Source organism: Microcaecilia unicolor, chromosome 10 (assembly GCF_901765095.1).
Source record: "Microcaecilia unicolor chromosome 10, aMicUni1.1, whole genome shotgun sequence".
Lineage (NCBI taxonomy): Eukaryota > Metazoa > Chordata > Amphibia > Gymnophiona > Siphonopidae > Microcaecilia > Microcaecilia unicolor.
The window spans coordinates 219640987-219660655 of record NC_044040.1 but is presented as its reverse complement, the minus strand read 5'-3'; the positions used below and the strand labels follow the sequence as shown (position 1 = coordinate 219660655).

The following is a 19669-nucleotide window of genomic DNA, read 5'->3' as shown; positions in this document are numbered from 1 at the left end:
GGGTTACGCAGCGCTGTACAATTTAACATAGAGGGACAGTCCCTGCTCAAAGAGCTTACAATCTAAAAGACAAGTGAACGGTCAGTCCGATAGGGGCAGTCAAATTGGGGCCGTCTGGATTTATGAATGGTAGGAGTTAGGCACGGTCCATCTAGTCTGCCCAACAAGATAAACTCATATTTCTAAATGATGTACTATGTTTTTATGCATGAGCCCTTAACACTATCCATAGTGTAAATACCTAGATTGGGGAGGTCTGCAGGTAAATTCTAGTATTCTAAAATCTAAACATGCTTGTGATCTGCCCAAATTCAGTCCATGTCAATGCTTACCTGCTAAGTGCATGCCTGTAGCTGGATTATTGTCACTCATGTAGATGTTCCCATTCTAGTGTAAATGACTAAAATACTGGTATGCACAGACTTGCCACCTAAATCTGAAGGTGAATGCCAAATTGTCATACCTAAATGGTGAATTACCAGGAAGCTACAGGACTCTTTGGTCCCCATAGCCTACTTTTGGGCTCAGCATCTTACAGTCAAGAATACAATTGTTCCAATTGATGTGAAAAATCTAATTTTCCAGCAGAGGTTTCATCAAAACATGTTCTACAAAGAGGGTTTCGTTTTAAATCACATTGATGCATTAAAACCAGAGACAGAGAAGAGAGATCCTCTCCTCCCTCTCCCCATGGCTCATTCATCCTGTCCTTGTTTTGCTGCAGTCTCATTGCTATGCTGTACTTGCCTCCTCTTCCAGCCCGAAGGAGGAGGGAGATGGAGCTGAGCTCCAGAGAAATGACATCATTCTTCCGCCTGGGGTTCCTTGTGATGTAGGATTCTCCCAGCCCTCTCTTCAGATTTCTCTAAAGGCTACCAGTGACTGCAAGGAGCAGAAGAAGCTCGAGTTTTCCGCTGCTCCATGCTTTAGTAATCCTTCTTAGCTAATCCAGTTCAGGACAAAGACAGGAGAGGAAGAGAGGGAAACCAGGAGCCCGCCAAATCCACCTCAGTCCTTTTCTTCCCTTCCTATCCAAAGGAAGACATTTGTTGACGCTTCCACCAGTTTTTTTTCTTTCTTCCATTTTCAGCCTGATAATGTCTGAGATTCTGCCCTACAGTGAGGAGAAAATGGCTCATTACGGAGATGACCCCGAAGTCGGTCAGATCTCCTTCAGCTGCCGTCTCCAGGACACTAGTGCCTTCTTTGCAGGCAGCCAGCAGAAGCGACCACCCAAGCTGGGGCAGATCGGGAGAGCCAAGAGAGGTAAGAAAGTGTAGGAACAGAACCTCAAAAAAAGGGAAGCCAAACTGAGGACTCACACATGACGGCTTTCTAGATGTTTCCTTCAGTTCAGAACTTCATTCTGGTAACGGTATCTCTGTAGAAAGGAAGCTGAAGCCTAAGTCTGCTTTTTGTGATTTCCCTACAGTCCAGGGAAGGGGAATGCAGATTGTTTATAAAGGAAAGGACTCCCAGTTTCTGTCAGTCCTTCAATCAATCAACGCATCCAGTCTATGGGATTAAAGCTGAGTCTGGGAGCTCCTTACTCCTCACTTATCTGTCTCCCTTCAAGATAATTATTTACTACCTTTTAATTAATGGGTTCTCCCTCATACCGCAACTTCCTGTGTTGTTGGTAAGAGTAATTATTTCTTCAGTCTTACCTGTTCGGATGTTTCCGCACCGCCAATCCTCCAGTTAATTTCCCTGCCAGTATAAATGTAATACCCTGGGGTATTTGTGTTTATAATTAGAGACATTATTATGGGTCACTGGGCGCAGAAAGGGTAGGAATGCAACGCTCTCCGGGAGGAAGCGACCACTTTCCGCTATCCCTTTGAAGGTTTGGGTTTTGCTGTTTACCTTTTGTCTGAATAGCCACTTGGGGACTCCGTATTTCACCGGAACCTTTCCGGGGCACTTCATCCTGCATTAAATATATTTTGCAGATTTACTCGTTCTTCAGTACCCCAGAGGCACCGCAAAAGCCTTCTGTAATCTGGAGTTGCAGAGATCAGTGTCCCCATGACACAGGAATATCAGTTTTGCTGGAATGAGGTTCTGAAGACATTTAATGTCATTGGGATTTATTTACATGACACATCTAATCACGAAGTGGATGGAGCACAACAAGCATGTAGTATAATTGCTATTTATTAGGTACAATATAAAATCATACTGCTGGATTGATGTAAACAACGAGAATGATTAAACTATTGCTCATAGTGTCCAATTTATACAAACCATTGTGAGGTTTGATTTAATTTTCAAAAATAAACGTTGTGTCTTTTTTTTTCCCTTTATTCTAGTTGTGATCGAAGATGATAGAATAGATGACGTGCTAAAGGGAATGACAGACAAGTCGCCTACTGGGGTGTAATGTGGAAAAGAGAAACCTGGATCCTACATCTGCACACTGGTTCACCGATTTTTAAGCACTTTTGGCTGTGCATGTTTGTGGATTGTGGACAAGGAGAAACGAAGAGAAGACGATGCTGCTGCTGGCAAATCTCCACACCAAAATCCAAACCCAAGCCAACTCACGGTTTTACCGCTGCTGCTCAACATCCAGTGTCCAGCTGAGGCAGAGACTTTCCATCACAACCTCGCTACTGCGCGCTCCAGAGGAGCCGTCTCTGCTGGCTTACTCTTAACGCGCCCTCTTTCCCCTGCCTGCTCCACGCTTCGTCAGGCGCTGTCCATTTCAGCACCATGCCTGTACCGGTGCAATCTCCAGCTCTTCTGTCGGGTGCTCGTTACATTTTACCTGTGAGCTCAGAGTCTCAAGAGTTCCCCTTGGGGAGCTCTGCTGTTCAGCAACGCACTTTATTATTCCATCAATGTCTGTGTCTAGCTGGTTACTAACACACAGGTGTGGATGTATGTCTATACAGTTCTATATCTAGTCACACATATATGTCTATCTAATGGAAACATTCGTTGTTAGGAATCCCCGTTTTTTAATGTCAAGCCTATCACAATTCACGGACACCCCTCCCCGCCTATGAAACCTTTCGCTTTTTCTTTCACCCAACCTGCTCTTTTTCCTGACCAGGTCTCAATCTACCAGCAGATCGGAAGCAAAAATAAAGTAAAACAAAGCCAGCCGTGATAATGGGAAGAGGAGGAATGAAAGGAGGAGATGAACTGAAGACAGGATTGCTGTCAAAAAAACAAACAAACATTTCTGCACCATCTTTTTTTGCATGAGCTTCCGGTCCTGGTGCCCACTTTTGGTGCCATTGTTCGTACCAACTGTGGCACCGTCCTTTTTAATAGAATTCTACATATTTGTATTTTTATATCCAAATCTTTGTTTAATGTCTGCAAATGCACCAGAGATAGTTGATATTTGTCTCCACGATTACAAGACTGAGAGAATGTTGGCCAACGCTCCATATCAGGACTGGTTGGGACTTCCTCAACGTGTTGGGGAATGCCATGGAACGTGGTTAACCTGAGCAAAGCATTTAAGAAATATTATAGCGTGGTTTCTGCTTTCTGGATGATGCTGACATTAACTAATTCATTGTTTACGAATGTGTTCAAAGACCTGCGGTTATTTAATGCCTCTTTCTTGGGATGCTAAAAGTTGTGTTTTTAATTTTGTACTTTTATTTTTCAAAGGCTTATTTTTGTTTGATTTGCATGGAAACCTTAATATTTTCAATAATACTACATCATTTTATGAATACAATAAAGCAAAAAAAAAAAAAAAGAAAAACCCATGACATTCTAAGAATGACCCACTGTAAATTTTAACGCCATTTTCACTGTATTTGGTGAATAAATAAATATACGAATAAAAGAAATATGTGCGATAAAACAGTGTCTTTTAGTCCTTAACTCTGAACCTTCATAAGGATGATGAATGATTGAATGTGGAATGCAGTAGGCATAGAGGTGAAAATGCAAACACACACATTTATTTTTAAGATTTAAGGTGTTGTATCAGGTTTGGAGTAGTCCGTCTAGGTCACCAACCAGCTTATAATTGAAAAAGAAAAACGCCTATATTGCGACCCAAATCGGGAGATAGACGTTTATCTCACAAAAATGAATAAAGCGGTATAATCGAAAGCCGAATTTGGACGTTTTCAACTGCACACCGTCGCGGATGCGGACAAAGTTGATGGGGGCGTGTCAAAGGCGTGGTGAAGGCAGAACTGGGGCGTGGTTATCGGGCGATCAGAGATGGGCGCCTTTCACCGATAATGGAAAAAAAAATATGCGTTTTTAGCGAGAATTTAGGGCACTTTTCCTGGACCCTGTTTTTCCACGAATAAGGCCCCAAAAAGTGCCCTAAATGACCAGATGACCACTGGAGGGAATCGGGGATTACCCCCCCTGACTCCCCCAGTGGTCACAAACCCCCTCCCACCACAAAATATGCCGTTTCACAACTTTTTATGTTCACCCTCAAATGTCATACCCACCTCCCTGGCAGCAATATGCAGGTCACTGGAGCAGTTATTAGGGGGTGCAGTGGACTTTAGGCAGGTGGACCCAGGCCCATCCCCCCCCCCCACCTGTTACACTTGTGCTGGTAAATGGGAGCCCTCCAAACCGCCCCCCCCAAACCCACTGTACCCACATGTAGGTGCCCCCCTTCACCCCTTAGGGCTATAGTAATGGTGTAGACATGTGGGCGGTGGGTTTTGAGGGGGATTTGGGGGGCTCAACACCCAAGTGAAGGGTGCTATGCACCTGGAGCTGTTTTACCTTTTTTTTTTGTTTGTGTAAAAGTGCCCCTAGGGTGTCCTGGCATGTGAGGGGGACCAGTGCACTACGACTCCTGGCCCCTCCCACGAACAAATGCCTTGGATTTATTCGTTTTTGAGCTGGGCGCTTTCATTTTCCATTATCACTGAAAAACAAAAACGCCCAGCTCACAAATTGTCGAATAAAACATGGACGTCTATTTTTTCCGAAAATACGGTTCGGTCCGCCCCTTCACGGACTCGTTCTCGGAGATAAACGCCCATGGAGATAGACGTTTTTGTTCAATTATGCCCCTCTGTAAATACTGAAATAAATTCAGAAACATGTTATGTTTAAATCATTTTTATTCACTTTCCAGCAGTTCACAAAAGCAACAGATGACAAGACAACTCATCAATATACAGTCAACCAGAAGGGCACAGAACAATTTTACACCAAATAACTACCCTCTCCCACCCCTTCCCTTCTCTGATTCAGTAACATTTTAATTCTGGACGGTTTCATGAAGCTTTGAGATGTTGGAAAGAAAAAGGAAAAGGTTCTTGGACTATGTTTAACAGCTTTAATACCGAGAAAGGAGCTGCTACTAATGAATAATAACTAACTCTCTTCGTCTCTGAAAGAGTGCCCCCCCCCCCCCCGGGGTGCAGAAAAAAGCTAGACCGCTGTGAAAATACGAAGGAACTGGACTATTCTGGAATGAATCTTATTCCAGCTAAGCCCCACAGGACATAAGAGAAATGTCTCCTCCTTTCTTCCTCTTTCAGTGACTGGTCTTTATCTGTCTCCCCCTGCCTCCCTGTTTCTCTCTCCCTCCGTCACCCTCACTCTCTCCAGTTTTTCCTTTGCCAGCCAGAAGAAGTGTTTGAAATACCTTTTACAGAGAGTTGTAGAAAAACATACAACACTTGCTGCAGCCTCCAAAGAGCTGGAGTTGAGAAAAACAGGTTCAGGCGAGATCTGAGAGAGGTTTAACAATACAAAAAGGCAGTTGAAGCTGCTGGGAATTAGGCTGACCCCCAATTAACAACAATTGTGCGAAAAATGAAGCAAACCCAGAATCATCTCTGGAAGTAGGAATCTACAGTAATGGATAAATTCTATATATGGTGCAAAAAAAAAAAAAAAGAGAGCTAAGCACCATTTTATAAACAGCACTTCAAAATGAGCGCCATTTATAGAATAGCACTAGGAGCTGTACCTAACTTTTAAGCATTAGGATTTACACCAGCTGAAACCTAGCATAAACCCCTGCACCTAAACCAGGCACAGATCAGACCATATTCTGTAAGTGCAAGTTCTTGAAATGCCCACTGCCCTTTCCATGGCCACACCCCCTTTTCAGATCCAAGCACTAGAATTTATGGGTGTCTCTTTACAGAATACACCTGTGCCTGTAAATTCTGTCCTTCACATGGTGACACCCCCTTTTCAGTTCTGCACTCTAGAATTTATGGATGATCGTTATAGAATACACAGAGCAAGATGCCTGCATAAATTCTAATACTGCCAATTAGCATTGATAATTATCACTGCTAATTGGTTCCTTCTTCAATTCAACTGTGCATGGAGATTGGGCGCATGCCCACATTTCTGCTCCTAATTTTGACTGCCATACATAGAAACTGGGGGTAGGTGAGGTGAAATAAGACAGCAGGATTTTAGCATCTGCCAGGTGTCTTTTTTGACTGTTATCCATGAAATGGAACTGATAATTCCAAAGAGAATGTGGGGGAGAGGGGCTTCAGGAGGGAGCACTACTGTAGTTTGGGGGCTTCAGGAGGGGATGCTGTTGTTGATCAGGGGAGGGGGACTTCCTTTCAGATTCCCTTATGCGGATCCCAGCAGATACTCAGCCAGGATCTGTACAAACCTGGCAGCCGGCATATGTCTGGTCAGAGCCAGATACTCAATGCAGGTGTCTGGACATGGCCTGACATTGAATATCTGGATCTAATTTAGCTGGGTGATGGTTAGTGCTTAAAAAAAAAAAGGTTGACCTGCTGCTCATGAACATTGACTGGTAAACAAAAAGTGCAACCAATTATGGGTCATGAGAGGTTGCAATGACCACATCATTCTGTGGTAGTGGAATCAGCTTTAAAGCTACAGAAGACTTCAAGATCTCATTCAAAATTCCTCTAGGTAAAGATCCAAAATTCACTGATGAATTGGTAAGAGCATAATTTCAAAATATAATGCTAAAAATGCAGCCAACTGCTTGCCACTTTCAAATGGACTAGTTTCTTTAAAACGCAGAAAAAGAAAACCCTGCAAGATGTTTCTCCTTCCACATCTTTGGGTCAACCTTCTCTATAGTCTATTTTGTGCTTTGTGTATATGTCGTTTCCGATGCTATTTTTTCATTACCTGGTGCCTCTTGACTGTGTTGCTGATGCTGATGTTAGCTTTGCCTCCTGTCCTGACATCACTGAAGGTGATGATGCATAAAACTGAGAGTCATTCTGTAGCCCACTGCTGCCACTGGCACACACCTCTTCACGCTCCTTCGCACGTTGCCTAAGTGTGTCTTTTGCTATCTTTGTCTTATGTGCTATTAGCTTTTATTTGGTCTCTGATACTATTGACCCCTGTCTCTATTCCCGTGTCTCTTGGGCATTGTACTCCTGCTCGGTTCCACCAAAGACCTTCTATTCCACTTGTTGCCTCTCACAGGCTTTGTTCCTCTTTGGACTCTACTCCTTTCCATTTTCAAGTAGGTTTAATTAACATACACTCTCTGAAATCTAAAAGCTGTTCACTTTTAGATATTTTTGAACAGTTTCAGCCTATAGGTGTGGAGGTCACAGAGACCTGGCTGAGAGAGGGAGACTCCTTGTACTTCTCTAAATCTTGTCACTGCACCTATATATTTCATTCTTGCAATCGTCTTGCTAGATGTGTGGGAGGTGTGCACTCTTTACTCATACCACTTGCAAGGCTCGAGAAATTTCTCTTGCTCCTCCACTTATCCTAATTACTTGTTTCTTAGCTTACCATGGTTTGCCTCTACCTGCAGTTTCTTTGCATGGCCTCAGCTCTTTAATCATAGACTTTGCTTTACCAAGTCACTGTCACTAATGGGAAATTATAACATACATGTAGAAGGTCCTTCTTCCAGTTTAGACTTGGAATTTCTGAAATTGCTTTCTACTGAAAAGGGCACTGCCTATCTACCAAGATCTTTCCCTCCTTTCCTACTTTTCTAGCCTTAATCCCTAAATCCTAGTCTGACATGAAGATTTGTAAGAGTGGATAACCTGGAGGAAGCAGTAAATATGAGAAGTAATCTACAAAAATTAGAAGAAGGGTTTACTGTTTGTCAGTTACAATTTAATGCAAAGAAGTACACTTGGGGTGTAGAAATCCAAAAGACCCGTATGAACTAGTGGGCGAGAGACTGAGAAGCACAGACCAGGAGAGGGACCTTAGAGTGATAATGTCTGAGATTCTTAAGGCAACAAAACAATGTGACAAGGTGGAGCCAGAAGGATGCTAGGCTGCAAACAGAGAGGCAAATCCAGCAGAAGAAAGGAGGTGCTGATGCCCTGTACAAGTCATTGGTGAAAATGCACTTGGAGCACTGTGTTCAGCTTTGGACACCATATCTCAGTAAGGATGTAAAAGTCTTGAAGCTGTTGGCCTACAAAAATTATATGGGGTTTGTGCCAAAAGCATTTATGAAAAGAAACTTGAAGACCTGAATATATAGAGGAGAGAAGGAACATCGGAAAGGATATGATATAGATGGTTAAATACATGAAATGTATTAATATACAAAAAATCTTTTTCAGAGACAGAGAAACTATAGTTCTAGAGGACATGAAATGAAGTTGCAAGGAGCTACACTTAAGAGTAACCTTAGAAAATACCTTTTCACGAAAAGGGTGGTGGATGCCTGAAATCATAGTCACCCTTGAGAAGGAGATTGGGAAGGCTAAGCCTCCCCTGCCCCAACTCTGACTCTGTCCTTCCATTGCTCTTCAACCTTCCCCCTGGTCCAGCATACCCCCCATTAGACTTCCACCCTTGCCTTACTCGAGGCTGACAGCTGGACATCATCACCCCGGTTTTCCAACTTGCAGCTGCTACCGTAACAAATAGGAAGCATGGACCTTGAGCCTACACCAGCGCAGAAACCTCAGCCATATCCTACCCCAGCTGCAGATTTGTAAACTCTTGGTAGCTTGGACTGTTGTTGGGAGTATGTGGTGTTTATGTTTGTGTTATTTCATTGAGTTTAGTTTTATGGATAAAATGATCAATTTATAAAGGCACCACATTAAACAAGGTGACACTTCTGTGGAAGAGCACTTTGCAAGATCAGAGCATTGCGTTAATTTTATTTATTAGGATTCATTAACAACCTTTACAAAGAAATTCACCCAAGGTGGTGTACAGCAGGTACAGTTTAACATAAAACTTACAATTTTGTTAACAGCATAGCAATAGTAAAATAACCAAGAATAAATATATATACAATAAATGAGGTAAACTTGAAAACAGCAAACTGAAACCTAATAATAGGATTGCCATGAGACATTTAACTGCACTGGAATTCAAATAACAGAGATATAGTAAGATGACTTTATGGTCAAAATTCTAAAAGGAAATGTTATTTTTAGTGAATAATGTTATTATTTTCCTTTATGTCACATTACAATAACATAAATTACAGTATAATGAAATAACCATAAGTGTTTAATTCATAATGAGGGGCATTTTTGATATGACATCTAAATCCGATTTTGGACGTTTTGCTAAAAATGTCCAAAAATCAAGTGGCGAACATAGCAATTTTTGAACCAGAAAACGTCTATCTTTTTGTTTCAAAAATAGCTATTTCCTAGACATTTTGTGTTCAGTGTGTTTTTCTTTTGGACCATTTTAGGGAAGAAAAAAAAATGCCCATGGAAAAAATGCACGAAAACAAGCCATTGGGACATATTGGGGGGGGGGCAGCATTCTTAGTAGACTGGCCACACAAACATCCCAACCGAGCAGCAAGGCACCCTAAGGGGCACTGCAGTGGACTTCATATAAAGTTTTAGCCCTGGACGTTTTGGCTTTGTTCCATTATGGCAGAAAAACATCCAAATCTTGCCCCCAACACACCCCCATTGTGATTTGAACACACTGCAGAAGAACTGCGTAGAAGAACGTCTTTAAAATGGATTTCAAAAATAGCAATTTGGACATTTTGGAGAAAAACAAGGAGGAGGTGATCCACCAAGGTGGATGAACACTAACTCCCACGTGAAATCAACAGATAAGGGAAAGTGGGAAGTGGACCAATGACTTTGCGTCACCTTTTGGACATTTTTTGCTTTTGAAAATGAGCCCCTATCCAGCTTAGAATCGAAAGACAAAAATGCCTATATTGCGACCTAAATCGGGAGATAGGCGTTTATCTCCCAAAAACGAATAACGTGGTATAATCGAAAGCCGAACTTGGACGTTTTCAACTGCACTCCATCGCGGAAGCGTACAAAGTTGACGGGGGCGTGTCGGAGGTGTGGTGAAGGCGGGACTGGGGCGTGGTTATCACCCGAACAGAGATGGGCACCTTTCGCCGATAATGGAAAAAAAGTATGCGTTTGTAGCTAGAATTTAGGGCACTTTTCCTGGACCCTGTTTTTTCACGAATAAGGCCCCAAAAAGTGCCCTAAATGACCAGATTACCACCAGAGGGAATCGGGGATGACCTCCCCTGACTCCCCCAGTGGTCACTAACCCCCTCCCACCACAAAAAATGATGTTTCACAACTTTTTATTTTCACCCTCAAATGTCATACCCACCTCCCTGGCAGCAGTATGCAGGTCCCTGGAGCAGTTGTTAGGGGGTGCAGTGGACTTCAGGCAGGTGGACCCAGGCCCATCCCCCCTACCTGTTACAGTTGTGCTGCTTAATGCTTAGTCGTCCAACCCCCCCAAAACCCACTGTACCCACATGTAGGTGCTCCCCTTCACCCCTTAGGGCTATAGTAATGGTGTAGACTTGTGGGCAGTGGGTTTGAGGGGCTCAACACACAAGGGAAGGGTGCTATGCACCTGGGAGCTCTTTTACCTTTTTTTTGTTTTGTAAAAGTGCCCCCTAGGGTGCCCGGTTGGTGTCCTGGCATGTGAGGGGGACCAGTGCACTACGAATCCCGGCCCCTCCCACGAACAAATGCCTTGGATTTATTCGTTTTTGAGCTGGGCGCTTTCATTTTCCATTATCACTGAAAAACAAAAACGCCCAGCTCACAAATTGTCGAATAAAACATGGACGTCTATTTTTTTCGAAAATACAGTTCGGTCCGCCCCTTCACGGACCCGTTCTCGGAGATAAACGCCCATGGAGATAGACGTTTTCATTCAATTATGCCCCTCTATGTACACTAAAGAAAAAAAAAAGGGAACAGTATCACCACAAAAAAGAGTATTTCATAACAAAAACAGAAAACCACAATAACATTAACTAGAAACTAGTAATCATGTAAGGCAGATAACAATATTAAGCAAAGAGCAAAACAGTAGAATGATAGCCATAACAAGAAAGAAAGAAAGAAAGAAAGAAAGAAGTAGAGCCACACAAGAAGTGAAAAGAGAAAATACACAGTCTTGTTTAGGGGATATTTCACAGTATACCAAAAGCATAGGAATAAACCAAGGGATAATTGTGTTTTGGACACAAATTAAATTAACATAATTAGTTTAATAAGAAAATCATGCAATAAGTAGAAATATTTAATTAAAGGAAAAAGTGTAATAAGGGGTTCCAGATCTGATAATACCTCCAGGATTTATGTCTCATAAGCCAAGTGAGTTTGCTCATACTAGCAACCTGCCAGAATTTCTCTAACCACATGTTTTTAAAGGGCAAAGAAAATTGGCACCATCTTTGGGCTACACAGACCTTAGCAATACGTAACAACAATTTAACTAATACTAATTGTTCCACATAAGAACATAACAGTAGCCATACCGGGTCAGACCAATGGTCCATCTAGCCCAGTATCCTGTTTCCAACAGTGGCCAATCCAGGTCACAAGTACCTGGCAGAAACCCAAATCATGGCAACTTTCCATGCTATCAATCCCAGGGCAAGCAGTGGCTTCTCCCATATCCATATCAATTTGGACTTTTCCTCCAGGAACTTGTCCAAACCTTTTTTAAACCCAAATACACTAACTGCTGTTACTATATTCACCGGCAAAGAGTTCCAGAACTTAAACATTTGTGGAGTGAAAAAATATTACTCCCTATTTGTTTTAAAAGTATTTCCATGTAACTTCCTTGAGTGTGCCCTAGTCTTTGTACTTTTGGAATGAGAAAAAAATTGATTGACTTTTACTCATTCTACACTACTCGTCAGTCTCTTTTCCAAGCAGAAGAGCCCTAACCTCTTTAGTCTTTTCTCAAATGAGAGGAGTGCAATCCCCTTTATCATTTTGGTCACTCTTCTTTGAACCTTTTCTAATTCTGCTATATCTTTTTTGAGATACGGTGAAGAGAACTGAACGCAATACTCAAGGCGAGGTTGCATCATGGACCGATACAGAGGCATTATAATATTTTTCATCTTATTCACTGTCCCTTTCCTAATAATTCCTAGAATCCTGTTTGCTTTTTTGGCTGCCACTGCACATTGAGCAGAAGATTTCAGCATATTATATACACAACACCTAGATCTTTTTCTTGGTTGCTGACCCCCCAAGGTGGACCCTAGCATCAGCTAACTAAGATTCGGGTTATTCTTACCAATGTGCATCACCTTGCATTTGTCCACATTAAATTTCATCTGGGAGGTTTTTGGGGGCTCAGCACACAAGGTAAGGGACATATGTACCTCAGAGCATTTTTGAAGTCCACTGCAGTGCCCCCTAGGGTGCCCGACTGCTGTCCTGGCATGTCAGGGGGACCAGTCTACTAAAAATGTTGGCTCCTCTCACATCCCAATGGCTTGCCTTTCGACGTTTTAGACTTGACGTCTTTTTTTTTTTTTTAAATGGTCGAAAATCAAAGATGTCCAAATCGAACAACGTCCATGGTATTTTTGAACACAAAAGATGGGCGTCCATCTTTTTCGAAAATGACCTCCTTCCTGCTTCGGAATGTGGACATCTTTGTAAAACGTCCAAATTCTGACTTAGACATTTCTTTCAAAAATGCCCCTCATGGTCACTTTCCATAGAAGCCCATCTTCTAACTCTTTCCTCTCCATGAACTCCCCTAAGTGTTTGCTTGGAAATCACTTTCCCTATTTCAAACACAACACACACATACAGTTTCCATGGAAACCACTTCTCTGGATTTTTCCCTCTCTTATGACTCCTTCCCCTGATTCCACGGTCCTCTTTCCACCTGAAGCACTTCCTGTTCCCCAACACCCTACCCCTGAAATTTTCATAGACACCCTTTCTCCCCAGTACCTCCTTCCCCTTGGTTGTACAGGAACCTCTCTTCAAAGTCTTCCCCCTGTTTCCATAGAAACCTCTCTCCCTCCTATTTCCATGGAAACCTATCCTCCTTCTCTTCAGCTCCTGCATTTTGTTTCCATAGAAACCCCTCCCACCCCCCACCCCCCCCCCCACCCCCGTTTCCATAGAATCTTTCACTCCTGCAAGAGCTGTACAGCCGGACCACAGGGACAGGGACTGAGAACAGCATCAGGAGAATAAATTTCAAACAGCAAAGACAGAAAAGCATTTCTAATTAAGGTATCAGATGATGTCATGTTTCATAGTTTTAAAATTCAAAAAACTGAATTGAGCTTACAGCAAAAAGTAAGTCACAGAGCACCGAGAAAAGTTCAAAATTATTTATTTGGATTTAACTCACACCTTTTCAGTAGTAGCTCGAGGTGAGTTACACTGGGTATTTCTCTGTCCCAGGAGGGCTCACAATCTAAGTTTGTACCTGAGGCAATGGAGGGTTAAGTGGCTTGCCCAAAATCATAAGAAGCAGCAGTGGGAGTTGAGCCGGCCACCTCTGGATTGCAAAACCAGTGCTCTAACCAGTAGGCCACTCCTCCAAATCAGTCTCATAACCACATTTGATGTGTGGCCAAGTGGTGGCTCAGGGCAGTGCTGTTCACTGTTGTGTGGAGGGACCTGCAATTGTTTCTCAGAACGGATTTTCACACCCCAGGTCAAGAGGCTGTCCTCACAATCCCTGAAGGACACAGTCAACAGTCTCAGCCATCAAACAGCAGCATCTGGCAGTCAATCTAAGGTCCATGATCCCCAATGGATAGACTAAGTGTACAGCACCAACTATCAAAACAGAAAACAAATGTGGAGAGCAATATACTAGCCCAGTTGAAGCACTGAGGTACCTGGAAGATCTGCTCTACCAGGGAGCTGTGCCATGAATGATTGGAGGACTGGAGATATCACCCATCAATGCCGGAGCATTTGAAAATCTGAGTCCTCTGCATTTCAAGTAGTGAAGAGTAGTGTAGATGCTCATTGAAACCCCAAGGTACCTAGGAAAAGACTTGCTTCACTGAGGAACTGTGCTGTGGATGATTAGAGGACCAGAAGTGACATCTGTTGATGCCTGGATCATTTAAAAAATCAGAGCATTCTGGGATACACGGCCTCAGGTGCACAGCCAAGGGTGTCTGCTAGAAGGGGTGTGCCATATGCGTCAGATCAATAGTCCATCTAGCCCAGTATCCTGTTTCCAACAGTGGTCAATCCAGGACAAGTAAATGGCAGAATCCCAAATACTAGCAACATTCCATGCTGCTGATCCCAGGGCAAGCAGTGGCTTCCCCCACGCCCATCTCAATAGCAGACTACGGACTTTTCCTCCGGGAACTTGTCCAAACCTTTTTTAAACCCAGATATGCTAACCATTGTTACCACATCCTCTGGCAACAAGTTCTAGAACTTAACTATTCATTTAGGGAAAAAATATTTCCTCCTATTCATTTTAAAAGTATTACCATGTAACTTTATTGAGTGTCTATTAGTCTTTGTACTTTTTGAAAGAGTAAAAAGTCTATTCACTTTACCCATTCTACACCACTCAGGATTTTGTAGACCTCAATAATATCTCCCCTCAGCCATCTCTTTTCCAAGCTGAAGAGCCCTAACCTCTTTACCCTTTCCTCATAAGAAAGGAGTCCCACCCCCTTTATCATTTTCATTGCCCTTCTTTGAAGATTTTCTAATTTCGAAGAATTGAATGCAATACTCAAGAAGAGGTTGCACCATGGAGCAATACAGAGGCATTATAATATTCTTCATCTTATTTTCCATCCATTTCCTAATAATTCCTAGCATCTTATTTGTTTTTCTGGTCACTGCTGCACACTAGGCAGAAGATTTTAGCATATTGTCTATAATAACACCTAGATCTTTTCTTGGGTGTTGACTACAAAGGTGGACCCTAGCATCAGGTAACTATGTTTCAGATTATTCTTCCCAATGTGCATCACTTTACATTTGTCCACCTGAAATTTCATCTGCCATTTGGATAACTAGTCTTCCTAAGTTCTTCCTGCAATTTTTCACAGCCTGCATGTGTTTTGACAACTTTGAATAGTTTTGTTTCATCTGCATATGTAATCACCTCACTTGTCGTTCCAATTTCCAAATCATTTATAAATATATTAAAATTAAATAGCACTGGTCTCAGTACAGATCCCTATGGCACTCCACTATTCACCCTCTTCCACTGAGAAAAATGACCATTTAACCCTACTCTCTGTTTTGTATTCATTAACCAGTTCCTAATCTACAACAAAACATTATCTCCTATCCCATGGCTTTTTAATTTTCTCAGGAGTTTCTCATGAGGGACTTTGTCAAAGCTTTCTGAAAATCTAGATACATTATATCAACTTGCTCACCTTTATTGAAATGTTTACTGATGCCTTCAAAGAAATGAAGGTTATCAATAGAAATCAAACAAAATAAAACATGGAAAAGAAAATAAGATGATACTTTTTTTATTGGACATAATTTAATACATTTCTTGATTAGCTTTCGAAGGTTGCCCTTCTTCCTCAGATCGGAAATAAGCAAATGTGGTAGCAGATAGTATATATAAGAGAAACATCAAAGCATTACTTTGACAGTCTGACAGAGTGGGAGGGTGGGGGTATGCATGGGGACATCAAAGCATTTCATTGATATTCTAACAGGATGGGTGTTGTTAGGTGAGAGGAGGGTAATAGAGAAATAAACAGAGAAATACAGCTTTATGGTTTATAATGGGTTAGAAAACCCAAATCCTTATTAAGTCCTGTTTGTTGGGTGTCAAAATATTCAATCATTCTTATTTCAAAGGTCTTACGTTCCTGTATTGTTTTAAAATTACCTTTCAGTATTCTTACTGTGAAATCACTGGTGCAGTGTTCTGGTCTTGTAAAGTGTTGGCCCACAGGGATGGGGGCTTGACTGGCACCGGCTATTTTCATGTGATGTCTGTGCAGATTGAATCTTGTCTTAATATCTGGCCTGTTTCTCCAATATAGCATCCTTTGTTACATTTTTTTACACTGAATGATATATACCACATTGGAAGATGAGCATGTAAAATAGTCCTTTATGTTGAATATTTTTCCCTTGTGAATGACTGTGGGGTCTTGTGAAATCTGTTGGCATAGTTTGCAGCTGGACTGCAGCAGCAGGGGGAGCGACGGGAGATGGCAGCGGTGGAGAGGCCTTGCCCTGGGCCCAGCCTATTCTCTCAGCGGCCTTGGGGAGGGGTCTGGAGTTGTGGGACGTCATCTGAGTTGTGGGTGGACAGTTGCAGGACTGCCAGGAGGGGGGGGGGCGGGGGGTGAAAAATTCCCTGAGCCCGGCAAGCTTCTTTTTGCTGCCTGCTCCCAGTTTGTCCTCCCCTGCTCCTCCGTGCTGCCCAGGACTCAGATGATTGCACTTGCACAATATTGCGTTAATGCAATCATCCGAGTCCAGACTCCAGACAGGAGCAGGAGATAACAGACCATGAGAGCAGGAAGCGGCTTACTGGCACCGGCCCCCCCATGGAGGCAAACACAGAAGGGTAAGGGGGCGGCACGGTGGTGTGAGTTGGGGAGGTCAGCACAAGTGGAGGGGCAGCTTGCAGCGGTCCAGTTTTGCCCCAGCTATTTCTCTCGGCAGCCCTGCTTAGTTGTGTGTATAGAATAAGTTGCAGAGGGAAATGGATCTGGTAAATGACAGACAGTAGAGGTGGAGTTTGAAGGTAATAAAAGTTCCTGTTTAAGCACATGGTCTTTGGTTGCTGTCACCCCTGCCAGGACTCTAGGAGGAGAGGGGGTATCCTGGAAAAGCCACATAACCTAAGGCTGAATTGAGGTGAGAAGTTGTTGTCAGCCAAAGGCAGTATCTGTTGGAGAGGAGTGTTCTAGGTGGGCAAGGGGAGCCCAGCTAGAGAGCAGGAACAAGGAAGACCCTGTTCAAGGCCAGAGGGAGCAGCCCATTGAGCTGCAGCTCTGGAAGAGATGACAGACAAGGGGGTCTGATCTTGGAAGTGTTTGCTGGTGACTACCAATGCTATCAGCACAGCCTTGGATTATACAACCCAAAGAGATGGGTGATGGACTGGAGGAGTTGTATATTTGTACATACTTTGGGTCTTACTATAAGAAACCTTAGAAACTCTAAGGTTATACCAAAGAGTCTTGGCTGGAAAGAAAACCTCTTAAACCAAATTGAGTTTGGACTAACTGCCCGTTGCTGAGCTCAGTAAAGTTTTGCATAAAAGTTAACTCCTTGGTATGATGAGTATTTCTTAAGCGTGAGAAGAGGTTACTCTCAGACTGTTAAAGGATACTCAGACTAAAACTCAGCTTAACATCCTACAGCCTTCCGGATCTTTATCTGGCCCTGGCCTGCACCTAAGCTCGAATCAGGACTGGATGAGGTGTGGAGAGTGGGTGGTGAGAACAGGAAAAGAAAAAATGGATTTTGGTTTTGTTGCCCAGGTCGGTATCGGAGGGAGAACTGAGCTGGTCGTTGAGATGCGGGTTACAATTGTTTGCAAAAACATTTTTTTATAATACTGTTTATATTTGTTATTATAAATGTTAAGAAACTTTAACTTTGATACAGATGAATTGCTCTACGGTTCTGTAAACTCTGTCTCTGATTGTTATGGTCACATTTGTTTTTCAAAAGTACAAAAATAAGTAACAAAAACAACAATGAATAAACAATGAACAGAAAAAATACAATAAATACAATATACAATGGTTGATAGAGAAAATATTAATAGGGTCGATATTCAGGAGTATATAAATTGACAATGGATTAATACTAAACAATATTGGACAGATAGGTATCTAATTTCTTCTATTTGTGATACATGGACTGTGTAGGGGAGAGTTATTTTCCAGAACTGTTTCTTATTTCCTGTACACGAGAATCCAGTTCCACCACTTGTATAAAGATAGATGTGAATTATCCTTCCAATGACTGATTATGTGTTTTTACACAATGGAAAGTAAGAAAGTCAAATAAAGCTTTGCCTTCATCAGAAAGAGGGTGATCAAGAGCTGTAGATTTCCATATTAAGATATCGCTATGCTCACATTTTTAAAAACAGGGGTGTTCAATACTCAGATACCCCAGCCCCTGCCCCAGAGAGCTCACACTGGAAGAACCAAGGAGGATAGATTGAGAACAGGAGACGGTACGAGGCTATCTAGCCCATTATATGGGTTGAAGCCAGTAGTTGTAGCTTGCTGGCAATAGGCGGAATCACAAGTACACTCAAAACAATAGCAAATTCTATTGAAAGCAACAGTAAAAGACTAGAAATAATGGACTGCCTATGTGTGGTCCATCTACAAAAAGCCAAAAGCTGTTCCAATTGGATAGGCAGTGCCTTAAAAGGTGGAGGACAAAACATTTACTTAGACAGCTTCTTACATTTTGTGAAAGTGTCCCATATGTAGATATAAATATCATGAAATCAAAACTGAATATCACTAAAACAGCTTCAAAAAATATTGTAGTTGGTGGAAACAGCAGTAATAACGGCTATGTTTTGTGCTCATTTTTCTACTGTTCTATATAATACAGTAATACATGGCTAAATTTTAGTGAGGATATCTTGTGTACTGATGGGTTCATCTTAACTGTTGTTGAAATCTGCCTTGGGAAGCCTGGTGTTATAAAGATTGGAAGTAAAATTAAACTCTCCTTTCGTTGGGGCACATGGAATCACATCTTCACCTCATCTCTTTTGTACAAATAGCTTATTCTGTTTTGAGCATGTTTCAGGGACAAATGGTTTTCATAAGTCAAAATAATAAAAATAAATATTTTTTCATGTGGATTTCTCATTTGCTTAAACATAACTAAATGGGCATTAAGTCCCTAATGCAGTCCATTGGTTTTCTTATATTGTGTCCTTGAGATGACTTATACTGTGCCAAACTGGAAATACAGTGAGACGGAATAATAGAACTCAGTAACATCCAAAACTTATTAATTAGCGTTATAATTGTGTTTGAATTTGGGTAATAACTGAGAAAATGCTTTTGAAAAATTACTTGAAGAAGTAATAAATATATATCATAGAACTGGAAAATGTTGGCACATTTAGACTGACTCTGGAGTCTGGACTTCTGCATGAAGGTAGCTCTGCCCTCATTATTGAATCTCTCTCTTTTAAACAGTAGTAATAAACAATATTAAGTGCATTTTTATAATATACCACTACATTCCACAAAACAAAAGGGGTTAAGTTCCCACAAACCATCTTTCTCTTTTGATCTGGGCAAAAGGAAAAAAAAAGAGAGAGATTTTAAATGCTCCCAGGTTTCAACCTAATTCATGTTTAATGTGGGATAGAACTGCCATTATAAACAAGTAAATAAGTAGATAGATAGATAGATAGAAACTCTGATTCTCATAACATGATGTGTGTTTTAGTGGTGCTTTACCAGAAGAAGAAAAAATTTCTGCACGAATACAACACGTGCTAGCTAGGGTGTCTC

At 41.9% G+C, this 19669-nt stretch overlaps 1 protein-coding gene across 1 annotated transcript; it reads left to right on the top strand.

The window, feature by feature from the left end:
- The first annotated feature begins 1097 nt into the window (after positions 1-1097).
- Positions 1098-2383, top strand: CAMK2N2 (calcium/calmodulin dependent protein kinase II inhibitor 2). The gene is made up of 2 exons (XM_030217141.1): positions 1098-1266; positions 2313-2383. Exons 1-2 carry the CDS (start codon positions 1098-1100, stop codon positions 2381-2383), a joined length of 240 nt encoding a protein of 79 aa, XP_030073001.1.
- The last annotated feature ends 17286 nt before the right edge of the window (positions 2384-19669 follow it).

What these genes read in the sequence shown, in the direction of transcription:
- CAMK2N2 (XM_030217141.1), top strand. Translation starts at nt 1,098, where the DNA reads ATGTCTGAGATTCTGCCCTACAGTGAGGAGAAAATGGCTCATTACGGA. An exon ending in GATCGGGAGAGCCAAGAGAG is followed by an intron (nt 1,267 to 2,312) that starts GTAAGAAAGTGT and finishes CCTTTATTCTAG; the next exon opens with TTGTGATCGAAGATGATAGA.